The sequence below is a fragment of the Grampus griseus genome, assembly GCF_964374135.1.
Source record: "Grampus griseus genome assembly, chromosome: 10".
NCBI classification, from domain to species: domain Eukaryota; kingdom Metazoa; phylum Chordata; class Mammalia; order Artiodactyla; family Delphinidae; genus Grampus; species Grampus griseus.
Window position 1 is genome coordinate 66208443 of NC_139004.1, and position 22387 is coordinate 66230829.

The window sequence follows — 22387 nt, forward strand, 5'->3', positions numbered from 1 at the left end:
GGGGCTGTGGCCTCCTGGAGAACAGGATCAGAAAGACTGAAATGTCCCCTTAGAAATGCTGTTGCCTCCACCCCACCTTTGTCCAGCCATGGGGTTGCAGCCACTGTCCAGGGGTGACAGGCCATAAGATCATGGCCACTTATCTTCCCAGAAGTCAGGTGGCACCTCTCTCTCTCTCTCTCTCTCTCTCTCTCTCTCTCTTTCTCTCCCTTGGGTCATGGTTGCTGGGTCCCATGATGGAGTCCAGGATAACTACCTGCAGGAGGATACCTCCTAGAAGATCAGAGAAGGATGGATAAGTCTTGGATGATTAGAGGAGGTATCCCAGCTGTAGGGAGACAACCTGGGCAAAAGTGTTGAGGTGGCAATAAACCTTTTTCTTAACTGCAACCTAGAGAGAGAAGGGGCCAACCCCGCTTTAAGACTAAGAAAGCCGCAGTCCAGAGAGCCTCCGGGGCGCTGTGGATCCTGAAACAAGTTTATTGGGTTCATTAACAAGTGACGAAGACACGCCTCCTCCGCTCTGCTCGCCCAACTAAGAGGACTGGTTCCTGCTCGGCCCCTGAGGTGCACTGGATCTCCATCCTCAGGCTACGAGATCCGCCCGCCCCCGCCGTCGGGCCGCGGAGCTCCAGGCGCCCCGCACCCAATCGGAGTCCGGCCCCGCCTACAGCCCGCCCTGCGCTCAATCCTTCTGGGCTAGGCTCTACCCCTACCGCTATCCCTTGGCGTGGCTCCGCCTCCAGCCCGAGCCGAGCTTGGGCCGCACCTAACTTCGCCTTCGCTCCGCCCTGACTTCGCCTTCGCCAATCACCGGCCCCGAATCTCATATGGCCCCACCTCCGGCCCCGCCCCGTCCCAAACCCGGGCCTGACTCGCTCTGGCCCCACCCCCTGCCCGCCCTGCGGTCCGTGCGCGGCGGCCTGGAAGGCACCGCCCGCAGACGCTCGGAACTGCCGACCTGGGAGCTACTCGTAGAGGGCCGGCGGCGGGAGCAGAGTGGGTCGGGCGGGGCCGTGCTGGGCCGGGGCCGTGTGAGGGCCGGGCAGCGGCCGGGCCGGCGGACGGCGGGATGGGCTGCACCGTGAGCGCCGAGGACAAGGCGGCGGCCGAGCGCTCCAAGATGATCGACAAGAACCTGCGGGAAGACGGAGAGAAGGCGGCGCGGGAGGTGAAGTTGCTGCTGTTGGGTGAGGCCGCACCCTGCGCTGGGACCCCCGATTCCCCGCCCAAATCCCCGACTTTGACCTGAGGACTAGGGCTTCGAACTCTCAGACTCGGCCTGGACCCCCCACACCTGGACTTGAACCCCCCAAACCCGCCTGGCAAGGACATACAAATAATGGATCAAAACTCTGGGTTGGCCTAGACCTCTGATCCATAGCCCAGACTCTCAGATCACATCCTCAACTCATTCCAGACCCCAAACCCCCAAATCCAGCCACCAGTGCCCCAACACCCGCTGCCCAGAACTCTGCTTCACCATCCACCCTTGCTGACCAACCTCGCAGATCCTCAGAGCCCCTGCCTGTCCTTTCATACTTCCCTAGACTTTACCCAACCCCCCAGAATCCCACTCGGCCCCCACCTTCAGGCACCACCTGTTCCCTCACCTGCTCCCCCTATTCCTATTGGGCATGAGTATCTCCAGGGCCCCTCCCAGGCCCCCAGTCACTCCCTCCTTCTCCCTCTGTGCCCCATCCCTACTCTGGACCCAATATTCTCCACCTGTGCACCTTGACCCCAAGGAACCTCTCAAGTGGGATGACTGCTTATGAGCTCTCTCTCCAGCCAGAACCCCCAAACCTTTAGAGACCCCTGCTCCCAGCATCTGGCCCACCACCTCCCTCTCTGCACACATCTCTCCTCAAACCCTCTGCTCCCCTGCTCTTAAGTCCTTTCCCACACTCTGGCCTTCTCCAGGTTCCCCCAACCCTCCTACACCAGGTGGGCCGGGCTGAGTGGACTGGCCCCAGACCTCTAAGGGGCTGGACTGAGGCTCCACTGGTCATGTTGGGGGAGGGGACCTGGCCTCAAGCTTCCCAGGGAGTTCTGCTGGGTATCTGTTTCCCAGTTTCTAAACCCTGTCTGGGCCAGTGAGGGGGGCATCTGGGAGTAGGAGGGAGTGTGGAGTTTGGGTTGCGTCGCCTCCAAGGCCAGGGAAGATGGTGGCTGCTTGAGGGGTGGGGGGAAGTGGAAGTGGTGAGACAGCCGACATATTGCTGCCCCCGGCGGGCAGGCCAAGGAGATATGCTGATGGGTGCTAGTCTTCCCGCACCCTTTCTGGGCCCAAAGGCCTGGGAAGTGGCCTCCGGGGGTGGGTGGGCCTGTCGGATCTTGAGGCCCTGTGAGTGGTGGACCAGCTGGTTGAGTAGTTGGGGGCCTGCTGGGGGTGGGCATCTGAAGTGGATTTGTGCAGAGGCTGCGGGCCTGGTAGTTGTCCCAGTCCAGCCTCCCCCTGGGAACAGGTGTGGTGCCCAGTGGTGGCCTGATTTGGGGGGGGTTCAGGCATGGGGCTGAGGGAGGCCCTCGCGGCAGCATTGGAGGCTGGACCTGTATGTGGGGGGGGTGTGGCCCCTCAGCCCCAGAGCTGCGTGGGGTCCCCAGGCTGTGAAAAGCGGGGCTTTTCATGCTGAGCGTATGGCCGAGGGACAGCATGTCTTCCATCCTGGGCCCATCTGTTGACTGTCCCTGGGGGCCTGGCCTCAGGGGCACAGCCCCGGAGGTTTCAAAATGGCATCCGCTCCTCTGCCACTGCGGGGAGGAAGAGAAGGGGCGGGAAGGGGCGGCGGCCCAGCCTCCTGGGCTGTTTTGCGTTGGGCGCTTGCCTCTTCCTGTCTCTGCTGCGAGTGCGGCAGCGGCAGCAGCGAGTGGGTGGCGACGCGGCGGAATGCCCATCGCTGCTGCCCGCTGGGCCTGGGGAGGGTACTGCTTCCGGTACTGCTGCCTCCCAGTGCCCGGCCAGGGGGTCTCTAGCCAGCCCCTTCCCAGGCCGATTGCAGTTATGGCAGTGCCCGAGAAGATGTGGGACTGGGCCATGGGGCTTCTGGCCTGTTCTGTGTCCTGACCCCATTCCACCAGTCTTTGCTGCTTGGAGCCCGGCTCAGGTTTTAGGACTGGCCACCCCTCCCATGCTGGGCTGGCAGCAACCAGGGGTGCAGGGTTCCCTAGAAATGCTCAGCATGTTCTAGACTGGGGAGTCCATCTCAGCATTCTGCCCTTCTGGCCTTTGCTTTCTCTGTGAAATGGGCTTCCTGGGTTTGGGCCAGAGGAGTGCTGTGCCCAGGATGGGGGGAACAGGGACCTCGTGGAGGTTCCTGTTGGGAGTGGGGAGTGGGGGCTAAGACCCTGCAGAGGATGCACTGTAAGGGGCTGGGAGACCAAACTTTGCCTGAAATTGAGGACTCAATCTGCCAGGACTGCCTGGAGGAGGATCCTGGCTGGCCATCCCTTTCCTATCCAGGTACAAAGAGGTGATGGGAGCCTAGCTGAGGCAGCTTCAGAGAGCTGGGTGCCTGTCCCACGTAGCGGAAAGACCTGTCCAGGCAACGGAACTCAGGCTGGGCAATTGCCAGCCTTGCCTCCCAGCCAGAACCACGCCTGCTGCCCCACCCGCATACTGGCTCCTTCCCGTCCTGGGTTGCCCCGCCAGCAAGCGGACATAGTCACTGTCACTGTCACCGGGGCAAAGGCAGATGTGATACACACTAACTGGTGAGAGGGTTTTTTCCGGCAGCTTGGTAGGGGGAGCAGAGTTGCTGATACCAGCCCTACTTCAGCGATACCCCTGCCTCCACCCAGTTCAACTTGACTGACCAGCTGTCCCCAGGTAGAATTTGGGGCCTCAGGCTGGGCACTTAGGGGAAAGTAAACCAGAGTGTGTGTGTTTAGAGAGTGACTTTGATTTGTTTGGGCTTGTGTGGGCAGTCTACAGAGAAGGGAGAGACAGTGCCCATCGCTGGCCCCAGGAAGGCTTCAGGGTATAAATACAGCAGTTCTCTCTTGCCCCTGGGACTTTGTATCTGTTCCCTTCCCTTGATGTACTTTTCTGCCATTTCACTCCTACTTGATCGTTCTTTAAGACTCTGCTCAGGGATCGCCTCCCAGGATCCTTCTTTGACAGACCCCCTTCTCCAAGGCTCCTCTGCCCCCCCCCCACACCCCCCAGCGCTACCCCCATCAGAGTGTGGTATTTGTCCAGGTCACAGCTGCCCTCCCTTGTGACAGGGGCAGGGCTGCGTCCTGTTCATTTCTGAGCCTTCTGTGCCAGCATGGAGCATGATACCTATTGGGTGCTTCTTGTCTGTTTGTTGAATGAAAGTGCTACTGGTGTGAACTTGGCCTTGGGGATGGGTAGATGGAGGAGCAAGATGGCGGTCACTGAGCCATCGCCTGCCATATCATGGGCAGGTGGCAAGGGCTCAGTGTAGGGCCAATGACCAGGACTGGGGGGTTGGGAGACTGAGGGAAAAGTTCTTCAGGCTGTTTCCTCCTGGTCTCATCAGGCTATGCTGGCACCTCAGAGACAGCCCTTATCCCACTCCATGCAGATCTCTTGCTGACGAGTGTGCAGCCTGTCACAGGGCACAGCACACAGTAGGGACTCCAACTGTTCATATGGGAGACTGGCTTTACATTCTTCCTTTCAGCTCAGGCTCTTTGGGGACTGTTGCAGGCCCGCTGTCTCTACCACTCCAGTAGAGCCTGTCTAGCTTTTAGGGCTGGAGCTGCCCCATAGTCATGTGGCTCAGACCAGAATAATGCTGCAGGAGTTCTTGGCCTGGCCAGTGCGGAGCCTGCACATACAGGGGCTCAATTAGGTTTATCAAATGAAAAGGAAGGGAGTTTTGTGACCTTTGTCCTGTCTGTGTCTCTCACAAGGGGCGTGGCACACTGTAGGTGCCTATTCAGTGTGTATGGAAAGAGTGAAACTATTGCGAACATCCGTGAACAGGGATAAATAATTCTGGGGCTGCTGCTTGGGGCTTGGTGTAGCTGGAGTTAGTGGGAAGGGCTAGCCCAGGATCCTGGCTGGCTAGGTAATGGGTAGAGTCTAATGATGCCTATGAATGCAGGGGCGTTGCTTCCTGGAGAAGGGGTACTCTGGGTGGCCTTGAAAAATTAGCAACATTTGCCAGCGTCAGGCATTGGGGGCAGAGGGACCAACTTGGTTCCCAAGCCTTTGGGTGGGTGTTTCCTGGCTTGTGGGGAGGAGGGCTCACCCTCCTTAGACTGGCTCTTGGGGTCACACAGACCTAGGTTCAAATCCCAGCTCCACCTAGTGTACTGGCTGAGAAACCCAGTGACAGGTGAAATCCTAGTAGGTGACCGGCTCTCCATCCATAACCTGGGACGCAGTGCCTGCCTACAGCCACAGGTGTTGTGGGGACAGTACACCAAAGTCTGGGGGTGTGAAAACAGGTGGGGGACCCTCTGCTGACTCCTGCAGAGCTGAGAGTTTGGTGGGGAGGGATCTCCCCAGCCTGGAGGCTGCCTGGCTACAGTATGGAGCCCCTGGGAACCCCCTCCCTTTCCCTTAGGCAGCTGCTCACAGCAAGCGGGAGACTGAGGCTTGCAGACATTGGGTGCCATCTGGAGTGACACACTGTCCTGGGGACCTTAGGCCCAACCTCTGGGGACTGAGCCATCTTCCTGGGGGTCTAGGGTTGGGGGTGTGTCAGGGCCCTGGGTACCACGTGGGCTGGTACCCAGGCCAGCCTCCAGCCTCCCTATTCTCCCCATGGCCTTCACCATCCCACCATCCCGCTATCCTGCTATCCCGCCTTCAGGCTGGATTCATTAGCACTTGAATGGGGGGTGGGGCAGCTTGGGCCTCAGAGTCTCTTCTTCCCACCCCTCCCCCAGGCTAAGCCAGGCTTTGTCTTCCTGAGTCGGTAGTGCAGTGCTGGGGCTCCCAAGTGAGGGAGTGAGTAGGGGTCTAAGCCCTTTCTGACCCCCTCTGCCTAGGTCCTGCTCAGGCCCCCTGGGCTCAGCCCCTGCCCATGACTCCAATGTCGGTGCAGCCAACATGAAAAGTTGTACTTCTAGGATAGGAGTGAAACTGGGTCCTTCAAGTGATACCCCTGAGCTGGGAGACTGGGTGAATAAGGGCGGTTTTGCAAAGGAAGTGACACTGGAGCTCAGCTGAGGGTATCCCAGGAGGGTTGGGGGTTGGAGAACCCCAGACAGAGGTCAGAGCGGGTGGTAAGGACAGAGGGAATGCCTGCCACTGTGGCCAGAGGTGGAAGTCAAGCCAGTTGGGGAGTTCAGGCTTCCATGCCAGGACCTGAGGCAGCGTTAAGCCACCCACTGTGCTTGACTTGGAGCCTAGGCTGCCAGATGGGGACTGGCATGGTCAAGGACCTCTTTGGGTTGGCCCAGGGTTGGCCCTGGGCTGGCCTGAGCTGCCGGGTCACTGGGTAACATCATCGATACCCAGGCCTGCAAACGTTGCCCAGTTGCCCAGCAAGTGACAGCAGGTAGCTGGGGGTGGGGCCTGATGGGATCCCAGTGAGGTCCCTAGGCTCCAGCAGAGCAGGGGCTGGCACTTGGGACAGCTTGGGCCAGAGGCAGGCACACTGGTCCTGTACACCCTGCCCTCGATCTAAGTCCCTAGATGTGTCTCTCTCGGTCTCTGTCACTAGAAGCCACCCATTCTTTTGGCAGGAACAGGATGGAGGAAGCTTTGTCCACATAAGCCCTTAGCCTCTGAGGGACCAGGGCCTTGCCTCACCACATCCCCAGCAGAGGACGAGACAGTCCAACCCAGAGCCTAAGTGCTGTCTCCCCAGCAGGATGGGGGCAGGGTGCAGGCCAGCTTCTATCTCACCTTCCCAGTATCTCAGGGCAGGAGTCCTAACCTAAAAGTTCAGTGGGGGAAAGGAGTTAACAGGTTCTGGCCAGGCCACAGCTGATGGGCCTGCCTAAGAATGCCCTGGGGAGGGCAAGGACTAGGCCCTTTGATGGTGGCCCTACTACCTGCTGCTCTCAGGCAGCCCCTCCCTCAGCCACAGGTGCAGGGTGGGGCCCCCTCTGCCCAGCCCCACCCAGCCTCTCTAGCCTGTAGCTCTTGTTCTTACTAAACCCCAAACACTCCACCCTCACCCCGATGCTGCTTTTGGGGCTATGGTCATCTTGGTGGTTGGAGGAATAATCTCCCTGGAATAACCACACATTCCCTAAACTGGGCTGGACCTTCAGTGTTGGCCTTCTGGGTACACTTCCAAGGCTTGACAGTAAATGCCAGGCCAGTTTGAACCGAAGCCTAGAGGTCGGCTCATATAAGCCTTGTTGAGAAGGTGTCCTTATGGCTCGGAGCATTCCGGGGTGCCATGGTTGCTACAGCCTCAGAATATCCAGAGGGGGTGTTGATGGCAGCACCTACTGTGCCCCGGGCTGGAGGAGGGGCAGTGAAGTCTGCATGGCAGGGCTGGGCCTCTCAGGGAAGTGGTGTCCACACCAGAGGAAAAGGAGGAAGCAGCTGGAGGAGGAGGAGCCCAAAAGGGGAAGAGGCTAGAGAGCCGCTCACACTCTGCACTGGGGTGGGGAGTGTGAGCCAGCTCAACTGGGGGATTTAGAAGGTGAGCCCCACCTGTGCAGGCTCATCTGCATATGCCTGTGGGCGACCCTACTGGTAGTCACTGGGTTGGAGTCAATCTAGACAGCTCTGTCCCTTGTCCTGTCCCAGCAACCACTGGGCCCAAGATCTCAGAGAAGGTGGCGCCTCTGAGAAGGATTCCAGGCCCCTCCTTTGACCACAGGAAGTGGTGGCTGGGAGAGGGACGCCGGCAGGGGGGCTAGCAGGAAAGCAGAGGGCTGCTTCTATGTTCCCGAGCAGCCATTGCCCTCCAAAGCCGGAAGGCCGGCTGCAGGCCCAGATGAATACCCGGAAATGGAGCAGCAGCCCCGGGATTAGCTCACTCTGGGTTTCCCCTGCCTGGGGGTAGACAGAGGGCCCTTGATCCAGCGTAAGGATTCCCCCCACCCCACTACTCACTGGGCCTGGGGGTGCCTTCACTGGGCCTCAGTTTCCCCTCTGGTGATAACAGCAGCTGCCTCTGATTGATGACTATCGTGTAGGGTTGGTCTCATCGTATTTAACCCTGCGAGGCTGGGACTGACATTACATCCATTTCACTGATGCAGAAACGGAGGGTCCGGGACATCATGTGACTTACCCAATAAGTGGAGACACCAAAATGCTACCCAGGTAGTGACCCTGAGCACCTGCCCCCAACTGTTGTCACCCCTCAGGAGCCTGTGCCCAGTTGGCAAGAACTGCTCAGTCAGGATCACAGGCAGATGCTCTGGGTGCTCATGTGTTCTGCATATGCCAGGGGGGCCTCAATTCTTTTAGGAGATTGAAAGGGGACCATCTGCCCAGGAGGATGGGACCCAAGACTCTGTGCGTGAATCTTTTTCCTGCTTAAAGCCAGAAATCTGCTGTGTGGCCATGGGGTGACCTCGTCCTAATACATCTGGCCCACGTCCCCTCACGGGAATACTTAGGTCACAGTCAGGCAGCTTAGCGCTTTGCTCTTCCCCTAACATTACGCTTGTGCTTCCCACAGCACCCAGGCTTGGACTGAGACCAGGCCTGAGGAAAGCTCAGAGGCTGTCAGAGTCCAGCATGGGGGCCCCTGAACCTGAAGACTGGGAGTTGTCCAGATGAGGAGCAGGGAAGAGTGTTTCAGCAGAGGGTCCCCACTAAGAGCAAAGCCCGTGTACGGTACTGTGTGGAGACTGATATGTCTGTGGTGTGGGCTGGCTACAGCATGAGACGTGGTGAGGCCGGTCCTCATGCTACTTGGCCTCCAAAATCCAAGTTTTCTTGCCTTGCCTTCCCCCACGGAGGTTCCCAGGGTTTTGCTCTGGGTTGTCAGGCCAGGCCCTAGGGAACTGAGGAGCCTAAAAGCCTTAGGAGAGCTAGAACAGAAGCAGCAGAAGCATCAAGGCGTCGGTGGGCCATGAGGCCACACACAAAGCTGAGAACATGCATCCTCATGGCCAGTCAAGACTTCGGGGCCCAGAGCGCCCACTCCCCCGTCTTCCTCACTGTGTGACCTCAGGCTGTCCTCTCCTCTCTTTGTGCCCAGTGCTGGGACCTGTGATGTCTTGATTCTCAGCACGGTCCATGGCTTGTGAGCACATAGGCAAACTGCCCGCTTGGGCTGGACAGTTTGGGGTGGGTGTGAGGACCCAAGGGAGGCTGCTCAGGGCAGGCGTTGGGCTTGGCACACTCCCCTGAGGGGTACATTTCATAGATGGGGACACTGAGGCCCAGGCATGGGCATCTCACCCAGGGTCTACCACAGTGAATCAGGAAGAAAGGTAGGGGTTATTCAGATTCTTTGAAAACAGCAAAGCGATTTCTTAAACGAAGAAGCCTCAAGAAGAGGGGTGTGCCAATGGCCTGGCTCCTTGTATGACCTGGGCCCTGTCCAGCACCGCCTGGCTCCTGTGGAGGGTGAGACCTGTAGCCTGAGTGGCCGACAGTGCACAGGTCTCAGGGCCTCCTCTCCTCCAGGGTGGTCTTCCTTACGTGGTGCCTCAGTTTCTCTGTGTACAGTGGGCAGGGACCCACTGAGGGAGACACAGCCCTGCCCTGGAAAGCCCTCTCCATGTCTGGCAGGACCCGAGGCCTATTTCCCTTGCACAGAGAGCTCTGACTTGGCAGTAGCAGGCCAGGCCCTGGTTGTTGGTGCTTCCCTGATGGGCATCATGAAGCCGCGGAAGCCGCTGGCGGCTTCCCAAGTGGCAGAGGCTGGAGGGAGGGAGGTTCCGGGTTTGTTGGGGCACCTGGAGGAAGCCAAGGCCACGCACGTGGGTGGCGGTGTCACAGGCTCCATCCAAGACCCACTGCCCGGCCCCTCACAGTGCCAGACCCCAGCTGAGCCTCCTTGGAGGGAGTGAGGGGGCCAAAGAGCAGCACCTGGAGGAAGGAAGAGACACCAGGGGCGGGGCTTGGAGGGCCTTTGTCTGGCGGGGCCCTCTGCCCCTCCCTGCCGTCTCCATTGTTCCCTGGTGTGCCGCGTCTCTGCGGCCGAGGGCTTCCCAGGCTCGGGAGGGGGCCGTGGCTGCGGCACCTCCCCCAGCTGCCCCTAGCCGCGGCTGCTTTCCAGAAACCAACGCGCCTCTGCGCCGCCCAACCCCCACCTCCTCCACCGGGTCTCTGGCTGACGGGCTCCCCCTGGTGGTGGCGGGACGGGACCCTAAGGCTGCAGGCGAGGGGCGGGAGCTATGGGGCCCCAGAACCGCAGGCTGCGCTGGAGACGTGGCACCTTCCAGGGATGACCGTGGGAGGTGGTGCCAGGGCTGTCTTCGGGGTGGGCTTCCCAGGGCTCACCCCTACCTTCCCCCAGTGCCCCCCGCCAGGGTAGGCCAGGGGAGGGGATTGGGAGGGGGGCGGTGGGGGCTAGGGGGCGGGGCCGTGCTGTGGGTTTTGAGCTGGGCTGCTGCCCGTCTACCCTGTGGTCCCAGCCACTGCCGCTTCTGAGAATCTCTGCCCTCAGGCCTGCCACGTCAGTTGGCTGCTCTCCCAAGCCCCACATGTTCCAGGGGAGCCCACCAGCACAAAAGCCTCTGCGGGGAGGCCTGTTACCCAGCCTGCCCAGCCTTCTGGGTGAGGAGAGCCAGTGAGCAGTGTCTGCCATGAGGCTGCTGGACGGGAAGGAGTACCCCGCTGTGGAGAAGTGCCGGGTTGTGAAGGGAAGTGACAACTAAGAGCAAAAAGCCAGCAAAGGAGTGAGTGGCTCTGACTCTGGTCCCAGGTTACACAAGTCCCGCCAGGGAACCACCACTGCTGAGTCAGCCTCTTAGCCACTGGGTCATTGCCCTGTGCTGTGCTTTGTCTGAAAGCCTCAGAAACTCGCCTTCAAAATGAGATGGTCACAGCAGGCCCCTCTGCAGGCTGCGGTTGCAGTGACCTATGCAGCGTGGTCACTGTGGGTTGCAGGAAATGAGAGGTTTGGGGAAATCTGTCATCTTCCAAAGGGTAAAAGAAATAGTGATAATAACTTTGATCTGAATGCTCACCGTGTGCCGGGCACTCACCCGTCTCCTCGGACGAGATAATGGTGGTATCCTGTTTCACAGATGAGGTGTCAGAGGAAGGGCAGGATAGGACTGCAGCTCTTGGAGATCTCAGGGAGAATCGGGGTGGACACCAGGGCTCTGGCAGGTCTGGACCTCCCTCTGGGAGAGGAACTGAAAGTGAGAGATGGGCCTGCTGGCCACTCGAGGCTTCACAGCTTCTGCAGAAGGGAAAGTGGGGCCAGAGAGGAAAGCGGCATGTCAGGGCCTCCCTGCAGGACAAAGCCTTGTCTGGGAGGTAGAGGGTTCAAGATAGACGACAGCAGAGACCTGATGTTGGGGCTTGGGATCAGCATCAAGCCGTTGGACCAGTGGCCCTGTCTCTGCTGCAGAGGCCCTGCTGGCCTCGTTCAGGCAGGTGGAGCCGTTGTTTCTCCCTTCCCCCATCTGTTCCCTCCTCCGTTGGGGCCCAGCGCTCCCAGAGTGGAAGCAGATGTTCTAATGCAGAGCAGCCGCTGTCACCCAGCACATCTCGGCAATTACTGCCTGCCTGCTGGGGGCCCAGCAGCTGCGCCCCAGGGCAAGGGCTGCAGAGGTTTCTTCCTTGGTGGGAAGAGGTATGGCCCAGTGGGAACACTGAGGGCACCCCAGGGATCCTCTGTGGGTCCCTCTGGTCTCATCTGGAGAAGGAACGCCTGGTGGGCCAGCTGTGGGTAGGAGACTCCTGGTACCTTCTACTGGCTGAGTTCCCCCCACCCAGCACCTTTGCAGCAATCCGGATCCAGCTAGTGAAGCCCCCTTCTCTGAAGGGAAGGTGCAGGGCTGGGTGGGGAGAACTGGGTGCCCAGGATTAGCAAGGTACAAGCAAACTCCACTCCAGGTACCAGCCTATCTAACAGGGGAACATCATCAGGCCCCGATGGAAAAGGAGTTCCTGGGGCATCTAGCTTGTGGGCTGCCCGAGAACCAGGGTGTCCACCGGGATATCATGCTGTGGCCCCACCCACCTCTGTCCCTTGATCTGCTGTAGCTGCTCCTGGGCCATGCCTCTGATTCTGTCCTGGTGTTCTCCCCTGCTTCCTGCTTGGCTGCCAGCATCACACCCTTGTCCTGCCACTTAACTCCTTCCCTCTTGAGTCACAGCTGCTGGAAGGACAACGGGACAGCTTTGACTCCAGGGATGAGGGCTCCATGACCTTGGTTTGTCCACCTGTCAAATGGGAGTTGTTCTGCAATGACCCCTGCGGGGGGCAGAGAATGTCCTCCAAACTCTTCAAAGGGAGAGGAAGGGAGATTGAGGCTCGAAGGGGACAGGGAAGGGAACCTCAGTGTCTGCCAGGTCTGCAGCAGCTAGGAAAATCAGATGCAAAGCAAGTTTGTGCTGTCATCCCCATCTCTGGGCAGGGTCATGGAGTGGCCCACACTCTTTACCAAGAGAGTAATCAAAGGGCCAGACAAGGAGACTGGTGCCTCAGGTGGACGGTGGTCCCAAAGTCACCCTCACCTGTGGTCCCCTACGCCCTGGAGATCTACCCGCTCTGAGTCTCAGTTCGCCTGGCTGGGGACGGCATGATCGATCTGACCCATCACTTTGCATCCTTGGCCTCCACTCTTGCACTGGCTGAGATTTGTGGCTCCTGGGTCTTCCTTTGCTCCAGGATGTGCTCCCTCCCTCCTGCTCTGTGGGAGCAAGTGACTAGGTGGGAAGGACAGCCAGGCGGTCACCTGGCCCTCGTGGTTAGCCAGTCCAGTGCTGTCCTCCCTGCCCCATGGATATTCTGGGCCCTGGGGAAAGGGCCTCAGTGATCAGGCATCACCATCAGGCCTTCCCAGGCCCTCTCCCCATGTCCCCACTCTGCAGGTGGGAAGTGTTAGTTTGAGGGGTCCTAGCTGTTCCCCTGCCATGCACAGCCCAAGGGAAAGGGAGGGATGCTGCCACTGACCAGAGCCCACACCCAGGGGAATGCACTGGGACTGGGGCCTCTAGTGCCCAGGGGCCGGACCGATAGAGGGGCTCATGCCCCAGCCTGTCGAGAGCCTGCCCATTTGTGCCACCCCCAGTGCTCCACTATCCTGGGAAGCAGGCCTGGGACAGTCAAGCCCAGTGATTCCAGGCAGCTGGTGGCGTTTGTGAGGCCTTCTCAGGGAGGCCCCTGGGTTGTGGACATGCCCAGGCTCACAGCTGTGAAGGCCACAGCTGCACCTCAGTTTCCTCCTGGTCAATGTGGATCTGGGGTGGGAGGTAGGGGGGATGCAGGCAGGGGCCTCAGCAGGGTCTGCTGCTTCTCCGAGGGCACTGCAGAGACTCAGACCTGTGTCTGCCTGGGAAGTAAACCCAGTGGCAGGGACTGTGTGGCCCAGCCACAGTACCAGGCATGCAACACTGCAGGGTGAGCCACCTGCAGAGGGGCTATAACTGTGTGACAGCAGCCTCTCTGAGTTTCCTTTTTTACAAAAAATTTTTTAAATTAAAAAAATTTTTTTTTTGGCCACGACCTGCGGCTTGCGGGATCTTAGTTCTCCGACCGGGGATCGAACCCGTGCCCCCTGCATTGGAAGCACAGAGTCTTAACCACTGGCCTGCCAGGGAAGTCCCTCAGTTTCCTCATTTGCGAGGTGGGGGTGAGAGTAGAGCTACCCCCGGGGCTTGTTGTGAGGTTACTTAGTGGGTGTGATAGGCGTAGAATAGCATCTGACACGTAGGGGGCACTATTCACAGCTCGGCCGTGATCATCATTGCGGATGTTATTGCTGCTCGTGGTAGTTTGTGTGTTAGCCCCTTCATCCTCTGAGGTTGTCTTAACCAACCCTGAGGGATATGGGGGCCAGAGTCCTCAAGTGTGACTTCCCCACAGACCCCACCACACACCCTGCTGAGCTGCTCAGAGGGACAGACCCGCCACAGTGATCAGGAGGCTTGGGACACACGCAGGTGGGGCATGGGGCAGGTGTGCCCAGCAAAGAGAACTGCATGGGCAAAGGCCTGGAGTTGGCAAGAGGAGATGCCTGGCGGTGACGGGGCAGAGCAAACAATCTGGGCAAAGGCTGGGAGGGAAAGCCAGGCCAAGCTGAGGTGCGCTCTACTTGGAGCTCAGGACAGGGAGCAAGCGGCAAAGGGAAGAGGTGGGACCCTGCCTCCACCCCCTCCATCCCCCAGCCAGGAGTTGAGTGGTCTCACACTTCCCTGCAGACTCCCTGAGGAATGCAGATTTCTGGCCTGCACCCCTCAAGATGTGGCTGTGTGTCTGGGATGGGGCCTGGAAATCTGCTTTTAAAAAGACAAACAAACAAAAAAAACACCCTCCCAAGGCATCGTCCTGCAGCATCTGAGCCACATTTTGAGAAGGGCTGAGCAGGCCACGCATCATCGTCGTACATGTCTCCCTGCCTTTCTGAATCCTGGCAACATGATCTTGGGCCAAGACTTTAATTTTCTGAGCCTCAGTGTCCTTGTCTGTGAAATGGGAGAAACGGTACCTATCTCTGGGGCTGCTATGACAGTCACAAGAGAGAGAGCCAGCAAATCCCTCAGCAATGGCCAAAGAGAAATACAGGATGGGGCTCTGCAGGGAAGCATCTCGAGTCAGTACAGGTAGGTGTGTGTGTGTGTGTGTGTGTGTGTGTGTGTGTGTGTGTGTGTGTGTGTGTGTGTGTGTGTGTGTGTGTGTGTGTGTGTGTGTGTCTCTGTGTGTGTGTGTGTGTGTGTGTCTGTGTGTGTGTCACTGCATGTTTCCCAAGTCCTGGTCTCTATCTGCTCAGAGCAGACATGGGCCCAGTGAGCAGGGCGCTGGGCCTTGGGCCATGTCTGGGAGGCAGGGGTATGACGCCATGCCCGGATCCAGGCCCCTTGGCAGCTGCGGCTCAGAGTGGAGGGAGAGAGGGCTGCTGCCCCGCTGGAGTGAGCAGGGCTCCTCTGCTAGCTGTGCCTAGGCACCATGTTGGGGAGCACTAGCTGCAGAGTGGCAAGCCTGCATGTGTGAGGATGACAGGGTGACTCCTGAGCCTCAAGTCTCCAGCCGAAGCCCCTGAACTCAACCAGGGAAGTGGGGAGCCATGGTGGGCAATGGACCTTGTGGGAAGCGAGGGCCTGGAGTGAGTCCACCATGGGATCCAGGTGGCCGAGGTTGCCTTCACCCCTGTGGCCTTGCCAGCTGCACCCCTGGTAGCTCTGCTGCCCACCAGGCCCGACTGCCTCCATCTCACTGTGCAATTGATGGGGAGGGTGAGTTCTGCCTCTAGGCCACGTGGCTGGCTTACCTCTGTAACCCCACTGGGCCTGCTCCCTGACCAACTGTACCCTTTGTTCCAGGTGCTGGGGAGTCAGGGAAGAGCACCATTGTCAAGCAGATGAAGTAAGTGCTGTGTGCGGGAGGCAGCCTCCAAACCTTGATTTCCCCTCTTCTTCCTCTGGGCCTGTACTGGGTCCAGTATACCCAGCCCAAGTATAGGCCCAGCCGTGTTAGCCAGGTCCAGGACATTCCCAAAGGCAGCATCCATCCTCAGGTCCGAGTGGTTTAGAGGCAGTTTCCCCCTTTCTTTTTTTTTTTAAATTTATTATATTATATTTATTATATATATAAAATATTATATTTTATTTTTGGCTGCATTGGGTCTCCGTTGCTGCACACGGGCTTTCTCTAGTTGCGGCGAGTGGGGGCCACTCTTCATTGCAGCGCACGGGCTACTCATTGCGGTGGCTTCTCTTGTTGCTGAGCTCAGGCTCTAGGTGACGCAGGCTTCAGTAGTTGTGGCACACGGGCTTCAGTAGTTGTGGCACGCGGGCTCAGTAGTTGTGGCACACGGGCTTAGTTGCTCCGCAGCATGTGGGATCTTCCCAGACCAGGGCTCGAACTCGTGTCCCCTGCATTGGCAGGCAGATTCTTAACCACTGCGCCACCAGGGAAGTCCAGTTTCCTCCTTTCTGAAGTAGATCTCTCCAGGCCCCAGCAGCCCCAGGCAGCCATGTGAGGTCCCTGTGCCCTGTACTCTCTAACCCCTGACTCCTGGCTGCCAGGATCATCCACGAGGATGGCTACTCAGAGGAGGAATGCCGGCAGTACCGGGCAGTCGTCTATAGCAACACCATCCAGTCCATCATGGCCATTGTTAAAGCCATGGGCAATCTGCAGATTGACTTTGCTGACCCCTCCCGCGCGGTACGTGGACTCCCCAACCCTGCCTCCCTCCCATAAGGCTTCAGGGCAAGTCTTGTCCTGGGGAAGCTGAGAACACCCCAATCTGGGCCTCATTCCGGAGGCCTCCCTGCCTCTGACAGGTGGGGTGGGGGTGTGCTCCCGCAACTAGCTGACCACTCACTGCTGTGCCCAGGACGACGCCAGGCAGCTGTTTGCACTGTCGTGCACGGCTGAGGAACAGGGCGTGCTCCCTGAGGATCTGTCCGGTGTCATCCGGAGGCTCTGGGCTGACCACGGTGTGCAGGCCTGCTTTGGCCGCTCGCGGGAGTACCAGCTCAACGACTCTGCCGCCTAGTGAGTACTCCAAGGGGCTGGGCTGGGGGTGCAGTGTGGGGAGACCTGGACTATAGCCTGAACCAGAGGGCCTGAGCACCCTTAAAAAGATACTGCCAGCCTCTGTTCGTGAAGCTGCTGACTGTCAGCCAAGGTCTTGGTGATCTGGGGTTTGGCCTGGTGCAGGGCTGTGGAGGGACATCCAGACAGATGGTGCCACCCAGATAGGCTGCTGGCCCCGTACTCTCATGTCTCCTCTCCTACCTCTGCTTAAGCCAGTCCCTCTGTCTGAACAGCTTTCCCAGTCCCACTGCCCATGCCATCCTGAGCCCACCCAGAGAGGGGCTGGACCTCTGTGAAGGTGGGTGGAGGCCGGTCTTGCCTGGCCATGGCACCTGAGCCCTGCCCCAGTCACAGGGACAGCCGCCCCACTCTCCCCGCCGGGCCTGAATGCACTTGTGAGTGCACGCCCCTCACAGGAGCTGCAGAGTCACAGCCAAACACTGCGGGGGCGGGGGTGCTCCCCAGAGGTCACAGGCTCAGCGCCAGCAGAGCTTTTGGGTCCTGGAGGCAAGGAGGGGTGGGTCCTATCAACCACTGCCATCTCAGTGCCCAGGATACTCAAGGAGGGCAGCGTAGGGCCACCTTCCAGCTACTTCCCACTCCTCCATCATCCTCATCCCCGTTCTTCATTCCCCAGACATTAAGTTCCCACCTTGTGCCCAGCACTGTTCTGGGTGTGGGAATTCAGCAGTGAACATGGGCCCTGCCCTCCCAGGCAGGTTTATGCCATGACAAGGTCACCCAGAGGTGGGGAGCAGATTGGAAAACTCCAGGGACCAGGCATACTGCAGCCCCTCCTCACAGCAATCCTCCAAGACTGCTGTGGGGCAGTGGGTCCCTGGGGTGAGCCCACCTGTTGGGGACAAGGGAAAAACTAGTGGGGAACCCACCATGAGGCCTCTGGGCTGGAGGCTCTCAGTAGGGGGCAGGGTACAGTTTGCAGGTCACAGCACATGCGTCATGGTTCCCCATAGCCCTTCCTGTTTTTCTGTTCTGTCTCTGCGTTTCTGAGGTCATTTCCCTCTGGCCTAGCTGCTGGTGGGAGCCAAGGGCTCGCCCCAGCAGCCCTGCCCCAAGAGCAAGACACTGGTACTGGGCAGTGGCTGGGAGGCCTGGACCCAACCCATAGGACACAGCAAGGATATTGAGGCAGGCAGCAGAGCTGGTCTCAGGGCTTGGCCGGGGCAGCTTGGATACTAATTAGGAGAGCTGGTAATGAGGAGCCCCTGGGACCCCCGCCAAGCGAGTGTTCATGCCTTCCCCCTGAGGAGCCCAAATTTTACTGGGCAAAGAGCCCACTGGGCCTGGCAGGCCCCAACCTGTCCAGCCCTGCATCGAAGGACATGCCAGCCTGCTCTGTGGCGGGTGCCGTAATTACGCCGATTAGCATCCTGAATCTCTCACTGAAGGACTAATTTGCCCCCTCCCACTGCCCTCACCTGTAGTTCCAGCACCCTGGATCTTGTCTGACGCAGGCCTGCCTCAGACCTGGGTGCTGGGGCTTGGCTGGCTAGCCACAGAACTGCCCCTCCTCCCAGGCCCATTCCACAGGCAGGAGGCAGGGGTGCTAGTGCAGGTTTCCTCATCTGAGCAGTGAATGCAGTACAGGCAAGGGTTAAAGCGGCAAGGGCTGTGCCTGGGAAATGAGGGGATGGGAGGGAACGGGGCCCGGTGGCCCCCACTGATGCCCCACTCCCCATCCCAGCTACCTGAATGACCTGGAGCGCATTGCACAGAGTGACTACATCCCCACGCAGCAGGATGTGCTGCGGACTCGCGTGAAGACCACGGGCATCGTGGAGACGCACTTCACCTTCAAAGACCTACACTTCAAGTGAGCGAGCGTGTGGGCAGGGTAATGGGGCAGGAGCTGCCAGCCTTGCGGGTGACAGGGAAGAGATCCTCACTCCAGGGCCTGCCGATGGCTGTTGAGAACGAGGGCTGGTCCAGGATCCGCAGCCTCACTCTGAAGTTTCTTAAGGCTTTGTGGTTGCCAGCAGCTCACAGCCTCTGCTGACCCTGCCCCATGTGGAGGCAGCCTACCCTGCTGACCAGCCTGACCCTGCTGGGCCAGACGTGTCCTGGCTTAGAACCCCAGGGGTAAGGTGGGCCAGCGTGGATGATTCCATGGAGGCAGCCGCCATACTCTGAGCAGGCCTCTGTCCTCAGTCGGTCAGCCTGTGAAATGGGGCAGGGACCTTCTCGCAGAACTCCCTTCTCTGGAGCTAAGGTGCTGTGTTTGCAGGATGTTTGATGTGGGTGGTCAGCGGTCTGAACGGAAGAAGTGGATCCACTGCTTTGAGGGCGTCACAGCCATCATCTTCTGCGTAGCTTTAAGCGCCTATGACCTGGTGCTAGCCGAGGACGAGGAGATGGTGAGAGGCCCGGAGGCCACTGGGGGAGGGTGGGGGCAGTGGTAGGGGCGGGGGCTGGTGCTGAAGGCGCTGTCCTGCCCCCAGAACCGCATGCATGAGAGCATGAAGCTGTTTGACAGTATCTGCAACAACAAGTGGTTCACGGACACATCCATCATCCTCTTCCTCAACAAGAAGGACCTGTTCGAGGAGAAGATCACACACAGCCCCCTGACCATCTGCTTCCCTGAGTATACAGGTGTGGGGTCTGGGCCTCTGGGGAGGAGCTGGTGGTGACCAGGTGGCCCACGGGCGCCCCCCGCTGGACAGAAGGGTAACTGTGGGACACACGCAAGGGCTGGTGCCTCACAGGCTTATATATCGATACTTGTGTCTGTACACCCCAAGGCCCTTCTTAACACACTCAGGCATGTACTCTGTACGTCACTGAGCATCCTCCTTCACACAATCAGGTGCCCCTCTTTGCACACTCAGACGTGCCTGTGCCCTCTCACAAGTGTCACACGTTATATGCTTGTCAGTTCACACGCATAGAACCTCACTGTACCTATGGGACAGGCCTGCCTGCCGCACATGCAGCACGAGTCCTCACCATTTTGTCTCCCACAGGGGCCAACAAGTACGATGAGGCAGCCAGCTACATCCAGAGCAAGTTCGAGGACCTGAACAAGCGCAAGGACACCAAGGAGATATACACGCACTTCACGTGCGCCACTGACACCAAGAACGTGCAGTTTGTGTTCGATGCTGTCACCGATGTCATCATCAAGAACAACCTGAAGGACTGCGGCCTCTTCTGAGGGGCAGCGGGGCCTGGCAGGATGGTGAGCCAGAGGGGGCCGGGCAGGGAGGAACAAAGTGGGGCCACTGAGCCCAGAGAAGGGACACGGTTGGGGCTGGGGAAGGTCCAGGTGGGGGTGGTGAACTTGGAAACCCGCTAGGAGACCAGAGGGCAAGGGGAGGGAGGCACGAGGTGCTGAATCAGGAGGGCGATGGAATGCAGGGCACTGACGAGGTGGCACAGGTAAGCCTGGGCTCCGTTCTGCCCACTGGTCCAGACAGCAGAAATGCCTGGATGTGTCCTGGGACAGAACTAGAGGGCTGCCCCGATTTTCCTGGGAGAAAACTCACTTTCTCACCCACCAGGCCATTGGCCTAGCCTGAAGGATCTAGATGCCAGAGGGGGCCCAGCTGCCTCAGCTGCCCACCACTCAGTATGACCAGCTCTGCACTCATCCCTGCTGTCTTCCCCTCTGACCTATCTGAGGGCCCTGGTCTGAGGCTGGCCCCACCAGCCCTGGGAGAGGTGGGGAGGATTCTGCCAGTGCTACAGACTCCCCTCCCCCATGTAACCCAGCAACACACACTGGCTTCTGGGCGGGCACTGTGTCCCTGGTAACGAGTGGGTGGGGAAAAAGGAGAAGGGTCATTGTCTAGGGAGGCGGGAGGAGAGACACACACTGGCTACCTCCCTCCCTCCCGACCCATGCCCTGACTGTCCCCCACCTCCAGGGCCACCGCCGACTCTGCTCCCCCCAGCCCCTGAGGAAGATGGGGGCAAGAGGACCACGCTCCCCGCCTGTCCCCCTGGCCGCTTTTCCCCTTCTCTCCTCTCTCTGTTCTTGGCTCCCCCTCTCCCCTCCCTCAGCTCCAGAGACTTGGGGGAAGGGTTGCCACAGGCCTCCCTGTTTGAAGCCTGCCCGTATCCCAGGTGCAGGGAACGGCCACCGTACCCCCTCCTGGCATCTGTTCTGGTTTTAACTGTTGTCTTGTTCTGTGATGGGGGAGGGGAGCACATGCTGAGTCTCCCAAGGCCTGTGTTTCGAGGGGCACCCACTTCTCCAGCCTGGGACCCCTGGCTTCGCCCAGCATCAGCCCCTGACCCAACCCAAGTCCAAATGTTTACAGGGAGCCTCCTGCCCCCACCAACCCCTTCCCCCTAAGCCACTCGGAGGCCCCAAAGGAAAAAGCACAAGAAGCGTGAGACGCCACCATTCCTGGAGACCACAGTCCACTGGCTCATTCTCGTAGCTTTTTTTTAAAAAAAAAAAAGAAAGGCAAAGGGAAAAAAAAAGAGAGAAAACTGCAAACCTAGAAAACTTTTTAGAAGAAAAACTATTTAAAACTGTCAGGTCCTGACCAGCACCCACCCAACCCCCTTCCCATGATTCCGTGCCTTGAGTGTGTCTGCGTGTTTACACCCATCCCTCTGCTGGTTGCCCCCTGTGCGGGCGGCGCCCCTGCCCTGCCCTCTACAGAACTGGGTTTCAAGGGCTGTTCCAGACAACTGCCAACGTCACTGAGGGCCCCGCCCCAGCGGCCCTGGGCCCTGGCTCCATTAACCTAAATGTAGCTCCTTAGCGCTAACCTAGGAACCGCCGCTGCCTGCTGAGGGGCCACGCCCCTCATGCCCTCACCCCAGGCCCGGGTCCTTCAGTGTTGAACACTTCCTTGCTTTTTTCACATGTTTTATGGAATTGTTCACCTGGTTTGAAATAATAAAATGTAGAAAGAAAAAATACCAAGAACTGCTCGGCATTCTTCTCTCCAGGGGGCAGAGACCCAGGCTAAGATGTGCCAAGGTGATGGTAGTCTGGACCTGGATCCTCACTTGTGGCAGGGCCCTGGGCACTCAGCTCGCAGGTCATACTCAGGCCCAGTACTTACCACTTTAGTTTTCCCCCTTGGACTAGTCATCTTACATGTTGGGGCCTCCATGTCTCCCCCTCTTCCCTCAGCACCTCTGCAGTCTTGGGTCTGGGGCAGCCTTCTGGAACAGTGGGGCAGATTTCTTAAGGAGCTCTTCTCCTAAGGGATTCTTCCACATTGGGAGCAGGAGGAGTGTCCAATGAGTCTAGTGCGGAAGGAAATGTGACTTCTGACCTCCCAGGCCCAGCGCCCAGGGATAGTGTGCGTTGCTGAGGCCACACAGCCAGGTGGGCTGCAGCCCCCTGCACACCCTCCCTTCTTCCTGGGTCCTTTGCCAGGGCTCTGAGACATTGCCCAGAGCCCTGCCCAGAACTGAAGTCCCTTGGGCTTGACTAAACAGAAAGTTGAGGACAGCAGGGGCCTTGAGACATGTTCAGAAAGGTCTCTGACCAAGAGGTCCCCCTCCAAACCTGAGGAGGGTAGGGACAGGCAGGTGGCTACACTTCAGTGTGACTGTAGCCACCGGCAGGGCAGCTGGATAGCTGCAGGGCTATGGCTACGTTGGGCTCTCAGTGCAGAGCCTTCCATGAGGCTATGGGAAGTGCTCGTGCATCGCTGGAGGAGGGAGCAGCAGATGACAGGGCCGGGGTGCCTGTGGGGTGAGCCCCTAGCTCCAGGCAAGGCACCTGGACCTAGGGGTCTGCAGCCCTCTGAGCCTGTGGGAAGGGCTCGGTAAAAGGCCCGCCTCTGCTGGGCGGAGCTCCCAGGCGAGCTCTTCCGCCTTCGGCCGCCAGAGGGCGC

The 22387-nt window shown here is 59.1% G+C and overlaps 1 protein-coding gene across 1 annotated transcript; it reads left to right on the forward strand.

The window, feature by feature from the left end:
- Positions 1 to 954: 954 nt before the first annotated feature.
- GNAI2 (G protein subunit alpha i2) lies at positions 955 to 21452 on the forward strand. The gene is made up of 9 exons (XM_082663662.1): positions 955 to 1190; positions 15341 to 15383; positions 16046 to 16187; positions 16360 to 16520; positions 18268 to 18396; positions 18808 to 18937; positions 19022 to 19175; positions 19547 to 19761; positions 20450 to 21452. The coding sequence occupies exons 1-8, from the start codon at positions 1073 to 1075 to the stop codon at positions 19735 to 19737; spliced, it is 1068 nt and encodes a 355-aa protein (XP_082519788.1). The 5' UTR covers positions 955 to 1072; the 3' UTR covers positions 19738 to 19761; positions 20450 to 21452.
- The last annotated feature ends 935 nt before the right edge of the window (positions 21453 to 22387 follow it).